Source organism: Electrona antarctica (genome assembly GCF_951216825.1).
Source record: "Electrona antarctica genome assembly, chromosome: 4".
Taxonomy (NCBI): domain Eukaryota; kingdom Metazoa; phylum Chordata; class Actinopteri; order Myctophiformes; family Myctophidae; genus Electrona; species Electrona antarctica.
The window spans coordinates 9788104-9800535 of NC_136809.1; the positions used below are offsets into that span (position 1 = coordinate 9788104).

A 12432-nucleotide genomic window follows, 5' to 3' on the forward strand; every position below is an offset into this window, starting at 1 on the left:
TTGACAGTTACTATAGACAACTACATAACATTCATACACAATCAGGGACATATGCTCCGGTAGCGCATCCTATCTGCCCATGCATGCATGCAGCCAGGAGTGCTGATACTGTAGATGCGGAGGAGAAGTGCAGGACAGCATTGCTACCACATCTCTGAAGGCTTGTTTGTGAACAACCCAACGGTTTTAGTTAGACCTATAGTTCCTATAGTTGCTCAAAAATATTGATTCATGACTTCCCATATCCAGCTGCTAGTTTATTAAATCTTTGTTTTCAGAATGGTGTAGGCGTCCTGGTTTTACAGGTGAAAAGTGTGGGTGGTGGGTGATTATTATTATTTTTTCCGCGTGCGCTCTCCATCATTTTGTATTCCATGAGAATAGAGAGGACAGAGGTATAGCAAAGGGAAAGCAGGTATCTACATGATTTGAAGTATTCCCATACCGTCCGATACAGATACATTGACACAGGGTGACAGGCTGCCACTCATAACCAATGTATTGCATTCAGCATACGCTGCTGGTGTGAATTGGGCATAAGTCGCTCTGGAGAAGAGAGTAGACGCACGCACGCACGCACGCACGCACGCACGCACGCACGCACGCACGCACGCACGCACGCACGCACGCACGCACACACACCTGATTCATAATTAGGCCAGTTGTGTGCCGTGTCATGCACTTTTGGGTTACGGCTACATTTTTTTTAACAAATTCCTAAAATCGGCCTCCAAAAACGTTGTCGTATCCGCGCAGTAATACAAGTGTGTGTGTGTGTGTGTGTGTCCATGTCGTCCTCATGTGTATGTCCAGTAGGTCAGTAGCAGAGGCCCAGATAGGAAGTGACCCAGAGAGTGTGTCTGTGAGCACCATGGGGTCGTCCCGTACGGTCCCATGGGCGTTGGCCCATATCTCCGTTTAGCCTGAGCCTGTCCACCAGCCCAGCCTGGAGAAGACCCCGGACCACACTCAGAACGGGACGCGGGATTTCTGGGGGAATTCTCACATCATGTCGGTCAGTAATGCGCGCACACGCACGCACGCACTTATCCATGTCTTCTCCACATTCTGCCAAGATACAAGCTCACAGTGCGTCGCAACACACATGCCTACACGGATAGTACGATTACACACACACACATCCTCCATTATGGTTATTCAAGTCACTTTGAATGAAACTGTGGTCCACTTAATCATGTCCATGAACCTAAATGAGCACAATTATTTCTTTTTTCTTTTTTCTTCTTTTCTTTTTACAGTAAGTCATCTAAGTCATTTATTGGTTTCATGGTTTCCCACAAAATGCGAATGTCTAGCACATTTTTGTAAACCCAACTCCATACAAACTACAAAGGACACAACAAATCTACGAAGTAAATCACAGCAAACTAAACGGAAGCATTTGATGCCTGACAATCTCTTCGGCATTTGTACAAAAATCTCTTTTCACACTCATTCAATCATTCAGTCCTTAAATACAATCAGTGGCAGTTGTAGGCTACTTAGTGTGTATTGGGCCATTGTGTAATGATTCATAACTTTCTGTGAGATGGACAGGTTATGCTTATTTGGTGGATATATATTTGATGGTATATATTATTATTATTACTATAATGCTGTTGTTGCCAATGTTTTCTGGAACACAGTAGCCGATTAAGTGGTCAGATACTACTACAACATACTACTAACTAACATACTGTAGCCTACTTTAAGTTCCTATTTATTTGTATCATAATGATATCGAGGTTGTAAAGACATTTTGTTATATTAATGTTATCCTATCATTATAGTGTTTGGACAATTATTTGGGTAAATCGCTGGGCCTTTTCGTATCAGTGTTTGTCTGTCCTGTGTGTGATCATATTCCAGCACACTGCGTTGAAGCTGCCAGCGTCAACAGCAGCTCATTTCATCCGACTGTCACTAAGGACACCATATCGTTCGTCAAATGAAACGAGCCTTAATTAGTTCACAGAGGACTTGTTGCATTGTGTTAATGTGTTGTCTTTTGTAGTGTTGTTTGCTTGCTTTACAGCAGTCGTTCGCAAACAATGGCTCGGCACCCAAAATATCCCCTTTTCATTTTTAAAAATAATTTCAAAGGATAAAAAATCTAGTAACAAATCTAGCAAGAATAATACATTTTTAAAAAATGGTTTAAGAAATGGTGAAACTAGTGGACCCACAAGCTTGTAGGCTACTGTTAAATGGGGCTTAAGTGATTAATTCATCATGTACAGTATTTCTGTAATCTGTACATTTGGGTCCCACGTGGAGACACCACATTCATCAGAGCTGAAGGTTTGGGGAACGCCTGATTTACAGTAATGGGAGATAGTTAGGGTTCACGTGAGTGATCCTCCTGCTTTGAATCCGTTCATAAAAACCCTTTCATTTTCACACGAGGCTTTGAGAGGATTGTAATTAGCCCCATTTCATAGACACAAAATCCCATGCTAATGTCTTGAATTGAATTTTTAGCAAAAAGAAAAGATTCCTACTTTGCGATGGGATTTACACGCTGCCTTCAACGATGTGTGAGAGGGGTAGGAGAGTAGCCTGGCACGGCCAGACTCATATAGCGAGGATTCACTCCCAGCAGGAAACATCAGTGAATCCTCGCTATGAGTCTTGCCGTGCCATGGCTAGTAGGAGAGGGCCTTGTTTGACCAATTCTTGGAGGATAAGTCATTTAGGGGCGGGAGTGGGGGATTTAAAGTCCATTTCACACTTGGCTTCAAACAGGGGTGCTGCTGGTGTCTGGGCACTGATAGACCCACTCTGCTGCACCCATAACCCTGCCTGGAGCAGGCAGGGTTATGGGTGCAGCAGAGTGGGTCTATCAGTCCACTCAAGTCCTGGCTTTTTATACTTTGTCGTATGGCGGTTGTGGTATGGCGGACGTAGCCGATGTCGAAGCTCACAGCACGTTCCGGAAGCGATGCGTTGTGGGCTTGTACATCAGCTACAGTATGTATGATTGACGAGGCATGAATCAGGCGTCACTCACCTCACAAAGTACAATTTGGAGGAAATGTGCTTTTCTCCTCTCCATCTGTCTGTCTCTCTCTCTCTCTCTCTCTCTCTCTCTCTCTCTCTCTCTCTCTCGCTGTTATATCTCTGCCTTTCTCCTTTCCTGAGGTCTTTTCTCCTTTCTTTTTTCCCTTCTTAATTTTTTCCATCCTGTCAGATTGTGAATATTATATACTGTAGTTGCTGTCCAGAAGAAATCTGGACTGGTATCTCCGTATTTCAAGAAACAATTCAAGCGTGCCCTGCAAAATCGCGGAAATAGACGATCTACGTGTCGTGTGTCTGTGCATTTCGCATCTGGCCACTGCGAGGCTAGAGTTTCTTATTACCGTGACGTGACGTCATGTCGTTTTTTTTGGTCACCTTAATCACCTAAAACTGGAGTATGAATAGACCTTGAGAATGAATGAACGAATGAACGAACGGACGGACGGACGGACGGACGGACGGACGAATGAATGAATGAATGAATGAATGAATGAACGAACGAACGAACGAACGACCGAACGAACAAATTAATCACAAAAGTGGTTGTCAAATGGTGAGTTTCTTTGAAACAGGATAAACCAATGAACCACTTAAATAGTGAATAATCACAGGCCAGCTAGACACTGACTGAACCAACAAGGGACGGATTAAAATATGACTTACACAAATGCATAATAAATGTCCTCACTGGCACAGTGTCAGCTCAGTCAGTCACTTCATTAAGACTGAGCTGAACAGAACAGAGCTGGACTGATTAAAGTCCTGTTCTCTTTGTGTAAGCAATATTATCCAGATTGACATGCCAATAGTGTGAGTGTGAGTGTGTGTGTGTGTGTGTGTGTGTGTGCGCGTGCGTGCGTGCGTGCGTGCGTGCGTGCGTGCGTGCGTGCGTGCGCGCGCATGTGAGAGCCAGACAGTCTGGCTACGTCTTCTCATCCACCAGCTGTGCATCATAAGAAGCACAACTCTCAATTCCTTTCTCAGCCTAGTGAAAGTACAAGTCTGGGTGTGCTATTATTGCAGACCCTATGGTGTTCTGCGAGACAGAAGACAAGTTTGAGAAAGTGAAACTGCATTTTGTTCCAAATGGGCAGTTTAATTGAGTGTAGAGAACGCTATAAATGCAAACAAACCAAATGAAATGGATTCACATTTTAAAATGAAAAGTGCGGTGCATGCATATTGTCTGTCAGGTGGAAACCTCATATATCCAAAACTAGACTAGATTTACATCATAATATGTCCAAAACTGTCACTTTTCAGGATACGAATTTCAAAAGTAGCAGATCTGCAAGCTCAAAATGCGTCGCTTTGCACTGCGTTTCAAGCTTGTAGATCTGCTCCTTTTGATGCTTTTGTGTGACGCTGTAGTGCAGTATGATCAAGTATAGGGCGTTAATTCCCAGCAAAAAAACAACAACACACAAATGTGGGAGCATGCAGAGTGGACCTGTATGGTTCCCTGCTGTCTGTCAAAAAGACATTTCATCATCTTGCAGAAGTGTGGACCCCTCGGGCCAGTCCAAATCCTCCCATAAGTATAATTCTCCTAGAAATTATAGCTGCCCCATTAAGTCACATTTGAGCCCTATAGAATCATAGAATGACATGATTGTGTATTTTGACAACTGTCCAACTGCAGACAATATTATGGTTACACGCAGTGGTGGAAAGTAACTATACATTATTGCATTTACTTAAGTACTTCACTCACTACACCTGGCTGGAATCTGGCCTCGGCTCTCAAAGTGTTAAGTACTGATTAGCTGCTGCCATGCACCAGCTAATGGGGATCCTAATAAAACCCTAAAACTCTATTATTTGTACTTTATTTGAGTACTTCCGATTTCCAGTACTTTTACTTCTACTTCACTACATCTCAGAGGCACATGTTGTACTTTTACTCCACTACATTTATTTGAAAACTTTAGTTACTAGTTACTTTGTAGATTTACACTGTTACAAAACATACATTAATCACTTCAGCCCTATATACCGTTTGAAAATAGCCTACAAGCTCACAATGCGTGAGTAATTTGGTAATTTAAGTACATTTTGATGCCGATGCTTTTGTACTTTTACTCAAGTACATTTTGAATTCCGGATTTGTCCTTGTAACGGAGTACATCTACATTGCAGTATTGATACTTTTAATTAAATAAAACATTTGAGTACTTTTTCCACCACTGGTTACACGACGTGTGAGAGAATGACATATCGTCGCTGTCGGGTGGAAATCTAATATCCAAAACTGTCAGTTTTCAGGAAATGGAGTTAAAAAAGTGGCCTGTGTTCCAATGGATCCCATGTAATTATTATGTAAATTGTTAATACGTTTCATTATGTAGCACTACCCCTTTAAGAGGTGTGCATAAAAGGGGTGGCCAGGTTTGCGGCCTGCTGTTTTGCCAGAAGCCTGCATTTGGGTGTTTGGTGAAAGACTAGGAGGCTTGAGCTTCTTCAGCCTAATACTGGGTAAGGAAACTTGTGAACCAATGTTATTTATTTTGCAATTCATTTTGGCATTATGGTTTAATGAGTGTCATTCCAAATCCGCTTTACAGAATTGTGTGGTATTTTATGGGGGGATGCTAGGACACTGCCGGAATCGGTAAAGGATATGGATTATGGGGGTTTTAAGAGCATGTTTGATATCAATGTTAGGCCTGTTCTATGCCTAATTAATTTTCTGTATGTCCAGAGCCTCCAGGTCCTTTTCTATGGTTATAACTTCATGTGGGCATTTATCAGTGGGAGTCTTAAGGATATGTTGACGTTGTGTTGTGTGTTGTTATATCTTGTAAAATTAGAAGTTCTCACAACTTCACCGCCAATTCCGACTGACATCGTCGATACAGTATGGAGTTCTCTGTATCTGTCGGTCCTTGTCCCTTTTAAAACCCATTCTGGGCGGGAACCCCTTTTGGCGTTAGCATTATGTTATGCTTTAGCTATTGAAAAATAGCAGATCTACAAGCTTGTAGCGCGCCACCGAGTGGCGCGCTACAAGCTTGTAGGTCTGCTATTTTAGAAAAATCGAAGAACGACTGACATAGAAACATAGCTTTTTCGGAAAACTGTCAGGATGTAGAAGACATTTTTAGAATCTGATCTCAGGTCAAAATGGGTTATGCCTATATATGGAGATGTCTATCTGTCAGCAGTCCTCGTCCCTTTTTGCCCATTTATGGAGATCCCTGATGTCATCAGTGTATGCCCATATATGGGCATGCCCCTTTTGTGCCGATACAGGTGCGAGAAGACCCATAGGCTACTATACTGTGTGACTGTGATGAGCAGAGAAACGCACTGAAGTGCTGGCTTAGGATCAGATTACTGCAGTACAACAGAACAGTTGAGCTGTGCAATGCATGCGTATTGGAAGGCAAGCCAGCTAATTGCCTGGCTGATTTGAAAACACTGGCGTACAATCATGCATTCCTCTGACACTGTTGTCAAAGCAAAGCTTTAATCATAAATTGGTCAACAAGTCTATTATTTCCTAAAGTCCACATTTGTATACAAAAGGAACATTCGACGCATTTTAAATTAATTGATTACCGATCTGCGCATAGCCTATTTATTTATTTATTTGTTTATTTGTTTATTTATTTATTTATTTATTTATTTATTTATTTATTTATTTATTTATTTCATATGCGCTCCTTTGAAGAGGTGTGGATTTTCACATGTCCAATTAGGGTCCAAGAAAAGAAAAAGTCGGAACGTCTTGGAATCAGACCAAATTTTTACGGGTCCATTCGGTGCCGTTATTTGAAAGAAATCTCGGAGCGGCTCAGGATTTGTCTTGATATTGTCAAGGATATTTTGGGCCATGCATGTGTAATAGTAGGGCTGAGCCAGTACTATATACTGGTCATTAGTTAATAAAGTTGCATGGTTTGGATTTGGCTGTGTATACTAATTAGCTTTTGTTTTTGCGTGTTCATATTATTTAGATTTGCTTGTTTAATTGCTGTGTAGGACCAGGTTAGAGGCCCCTTTATGACTTGACACCTTTGACCCCTATCGCCCATTTGCCTCTTGGGCTTTTAGTAGTCCTGATGTTGACTTCCCATAATAACCCCCCTTTCCCTTTGTATTCTAACCTACTTCATACTTGATACATCAGCCTCTGGTTCTGTTCATTCTGAAGCCGTAGCTATTTGGGGATCCTTTATACCTTGTTCAGTTAAATTGTCCAGCATATATACTGTATATGGTTATGGTGCTTGTAGGATTCCTCACTCCTATACGTGAGGCCGAGGGTGGCATAGTCATTTACAACCTGCCGTCACTTTGCTCATGTAATTATAGTTAAAGATTTTCAACATTTCTCAAAACCTTTCCGGATCTTTTGAAAATGGCAAATCTACAATCTACAACACATCGCATTTCGACCTGTTGTGATCCATTTTCTCTATTTTTGTGCGACACTTTTAGTACAGTACAGTACAGTACAAGGCATTCATTGACGAAAGAACATAAAAACGACCATGGACAGGCCAGGTTTCTTCCCCACATGTTGTCTACGGCAGTGGTTCCCAAACGTTTTCATGTCAAGGACCCCCAAATTGACACTAATTATCTCGCGGACCCCCATTTGAAAAGATATGCGAGGGACCCCCCATAAGAGAAGATTTTTACGGCTCTAGCAGTGATTCTCAACCAGTTCAATTTCAATGACCCCCAGTTTGACATGCATTAGTCTACGGACCCCCATTTAATGACATTTCTATCTCTGGGACCCCAATTTATATTGTAAAATCAATGTTTATTTAACTCAGAGAGTGTACAAATGGAACCAAATTACAGTTACAGACCCATAAGGGTCTATTTGGTTCCAAACTATCATTTAGCTGGGGACCCCCTGGAACTCCCTCAAGGACCCCTGGGGGTCCCCGGACCCCACTTTGGGAACCACTGGTCTACGGGTATCTGTGTTTCTTGTTTTCATGGAAACAAGTAAACAGCAACCTGGGATGTCATTTGAATGGCCTGATAAATACTTTATCTCGCCTCGTTAATTAATGCCCGTGGACATTTAATCTCTATGGGGTTAATGTGATCACGACACCTTTGGCCATAATCCATCTGACAGAATGCATGCGCGTACCTTCGGCCATAATCCATCTGACAGAATGCATGCGCGTACCTTTGGCCATAATCCATCTGACAGAATGCATGCGCGTACCTTCGGCCATAATCCATCTGACAGAATGCATGCGCGTACCTTCGGCCATAATCCATCTGACAGAACGCATGCTCGTACCTTTGGCCATAATCCATCTGACAGAATGCATGCTCGTACCTTTGGCCATAATCCATCTGACAGAACGCATGCTCGTACCTTTGGCCATAATCCATCTGACAGAATGCATGCTCGTACCTTTGGCCATAATCCATCTGACAGAATGCATGCTCGTATGTGGAGATTGCATTAATTGAAAGTTGATAGCGATGCCTTAAAACTACTGAAGTATCATTGTTGTCCGCCATAAATCCTGTAAATTTCCTTTTGCCTTACTGCTTCTTCACACAAGTGGCAAAAATAGCCGATCTACAAGCTATTCTAACTGGTTAATTTTTTTTTATTAAAGCCTATGGGTTTAATATATTGAACCAATGAAAAGTATTAACAATGACTAAATGATAAGTACTGTACATTGAATGAATGAATGAATGCATTTTATTTATATAGCACCTTTCCAAACATATAGCCTAGTTACACAATGCTTTACAGACAGGTTATGAACAGCAAATATCAAGGACATCAAAAACAGCAAGACATCAGAAACATCAAAAACAACAAAACATCAAGACATCAGAAACATTAAACATTGGAACCAGTAGAACACGGGTACATTTTCAGTTTCCTGACATGTAAAGTAACAGTTTTGGACATACAAGATTTCCACAGGCTAGCCACGGTATATATTTCAAATATTACGACTATGTACGGAATTCTAAACAGTCCAATCTACCTGTGTGAGGGATAGATTAATGGAGAGAGTGCACAAAATAATGAGCTGTCTTTGGTTTAATGAGATAATGTTCACTTGGGTTGATTAATTTGGGCTTCCCTGAGGCGTAATATTAGTCACAATGTCTCTAAAATGAAATGTATTCCTGATTTGCTTTTTTTCCACACGGGTAGGCTATTAGAATTTAAGATACGTGCGCGACAGTCTGACGATGCAGCCTTTCTTGTTCTCTGAAAAACAAAGACTCTTTGTGTCTCCATAGAGAAACACTGCTGGTCATCAAATGATTGGCTTAGGAATGCGACAAAAACTAAAAAATCCATGAATTCAAGTCTCCATGAGGTGAGTAATCGATAGACAAAAAGGTTATTTTTTTTTGTGAACTATCCCTATAATGATTAAAAGTTCAAAAGTGTGAGTTTTAGGAATACTCTGCAACACGGAAACAGGATAGATCAGTTAGATCAGTTAAAGTCCAGATGAAATAAAGAAAATGTGTTATTAACCATATTAGGTCACTTCCTCCTTTGGGCTGCTACATCCGCTCTTACTCACCAGCATGTAAGCCAGTAGGCCTAGGGTACAAGGGTGGCAAAACACATGAATGAATGTGTGGTGAGGGGGAATTGGCACCGTGGCACGATGACAAAAAAACCTAAAAACAAAAACATCCTCAGTCATTATTGTGCAAAACAATTTGCCGTCTGTCTGTCCAGGGTTCATTTTGCAAACTGTTGCAGTCGACTGATCAGTGCAAAATTTCTTGTTTCTTTATTTATTTTTTTACTTTTGGAATGCTAAAAACGTTGTTGGATGTGAGTTGAAGTTGAATTGGGCTGATACTTTGCCTAAATATGGAGCTGACTGAAATCATAGTATTATCAACATAGCAGACTGGACACATGACACAAGAGATCCACATGGAAGTCATGCCATTATTGGACCCCGTCTTGTTACTTTTCAACATTCAAATCTGTGATTCCCAAAAGCTAGTTGAGCTCAAAAGCCCATCGCCGTGACTGGCAGAGATCCTATTTCTGTTGAAAAAAAATTGAGCTCGATTTTAGGCTGAGTGGTTCTCACCGGTGCTCTGAGGAAAGTGGACAGCTATTCCTTTTTAAAGGTCTCCAGGCTTCTGGTTACAGCTAATGCACACCCTTACAGGGTGGTCCCAGCCCCGTGAGGGAACCGCTCGACGATCCGGGGAGCAGTCATCACAGACGCCTTGCCCGCAGGCGCGACAGTGGTGCTTGGACAGCATGGCAGTACTGAAGTTGCTTTGGCAGTTGTGGCAGCATACGATATCCTGGTCAGGCACCCAGTAAGCCGGACGGGCAGCGTCCTTCACCAGGCCAAGGGGGACGTCGATAGCAGTGACTAACGTGTTGGTCACTGCTTCTCCAACCCGCCTCGCCAGTGTTCCGCCCTCCTCTGTCCTGAGCTTAACCCGCAGTTCTGCCTGTGAAGCTCTCTTCTTAAAGCAGACGTCGCAGATTCGAACGGGGCCCAGACCCCACCCTTTCTCTGGGATGGGCGTGGCTTTCGAAGAGCAGCCGTCGCAAAAGCCCTCCCCGCACGCCCTGCAGTGATGCTTTGTGTCATTGTCCTGGAAGACTGCATTACACTTATGGCACGCCAAGATGAGGGAGTTGGGCTTCCAGTAAGCCGGGGCGATCTGATCCGTCAGCCAGGAGGTTACGGCCTTGGCCGGCTTCACACTGATCTCTGACACAGACTGGGCCACCGAGTTGACTTCATCCAAAATACGCTGCCCGGCATTGGTATTGTCCTTCAAGAAGCCATTAAACCCTGGCCATATGTGCTGGATCTCAGTGCGGACGGCTGTCTCCACAGGGTCCTGGTTTCCATACCAGAACTGACGACTTCGATAGATCACTCCACAGTTTGGACATTCAACCACATACCCAGACCAGGCGTACTTGGCGAGGCCCATCCACGGAGAGTCACAGGAGGCTGAGGTCTTGGATACTACCACAACGTCCTTCCCTTCTTCATAGCAAGCCTTGCAAGTGTAAATGCAATTGTCATACTGTGCAGAGTAGCGGCAGCGCTGCTTGGTGTCGTGGCATATTCCTTCCTCCAAGTGGTTCATGCTGTTCTCGCAGCCCGAGCCACAACTGAGACAAGTGTTTGAACAGGCGAAATACTCATCAGGGAAGAAGCAACTGTGGCCCACAAGGCCATCTGCGATCTCCCCATTGAAACGCTCACTCAGGGCATGAAGGTCTTCGAAGATGACACCGGGGGTGCGAGAGGAACGGCTGGTGTTGTTGTCCAGGAGCTGCTCTAGCACGTTCTGCAGGCCACGGAAGTCAGTGGGAGGCCTGGGGGTTTGTGTACCCTGGTACTGGACAGAACTAAAGGCCTTTGGGAAATGACCCAGCTTCTTAAAGCGCTCCATAAGTAGCCGAACCACAGACTCTGATGGATTAACTGAACCAAGTAGATTGGTGTGGACCGTTTCATGAAATATGATCACTGCAGGGCCGGGGGTGGACAGGGGGAAGTGCTTCAGGTAGGCATCAGACGCATCACCAAGGAACCTGAAGAGGTCATCGTGGAGACGGTCAGTGCAGGTGCGGTAGATGATGAGATCAGAAATTGCGAGTACCTTGAGTAAGAGCCGGGTCCCCTGGCCCTGTTTGGAGCTGTTCCCCTGCAGACCCTCTGTATCAATGACTACCACATTGTGGATCGGGTCAAACGCGGCCCACACCCCCACTGTGCAGGACTCCTGTGTCTGGGAGGTCTTGAACACCTCCCTGCCCGTGAAGAACGTGTGGTTCAGAGTGTGGGACTTGCCATCTCCCGTGTTGCCAAAGATGGACACCACCTTCAGCAATAGGTCAGGTTCACAATTAAGTTTCTTCAGGAACGCTGCTTCATCCCTGATTTGGATTTCATCCTTCTCGTTGACCAGGAGAAAATTGGACACGTGCTGCAGCAGTTTTTCCCCCTGAGCTTTGGTCTCATTGGCTGCTTGAACGGAAGAGGGCAGGGCCGAGTCGACCTCGGCAGGTTTCTCTGACAGAGGATACCATTTGAGCCAATGTTTATTTTCTTTACCTCCAATGTGGGTACCTTTTTGGCAGTCTTGGCACAAGCTCACCGTACAGTTGTGGCAGCAGACCACAGACATCTGCCGTTTGACATTGTCCAAGCTTCCATTACCTCCGTTGCAGTTGTCACAATGGGGGACATGGCCAGGCCCTGCCTGAACCATCTCATGGTTCTTCAGATGCTCCCGGTCATGGGGCCCGAACTCACAGTGCACTATGCACGGCAAGCAGGTCTTGCACCCATTACATTCAAACTCAGCCTCCTTAGGACGATCGCACGCATACAGATCTTGACGTATTAGACTAGTATTGAGTCCCATTTCTGAATGTGTGCCATGTCCACTCAT

General features: G+C 43.8%; 1 protein-coding gene across 1 annotated transcript; it reads right to left on the reverse strand.

The window, feature by feature from the left end:
- Positions 1-10122: 10122 nt before the first annotated feature.
- On the reverse strand, positions 10123-12432 carry LOC306921775 (zinc finger FYVE domain-containing protein 1-like; the record flags this gene model as incomplete). Its single annotated transcript, XM_079499068.1, has 1 exon — positions 10123-12432. One exon carries the CDS (start codon positions 12430-12432, stop codon positions 10123-10125), a length of 2310 nt encoding a protein of 769 aa, XP_079355194.1.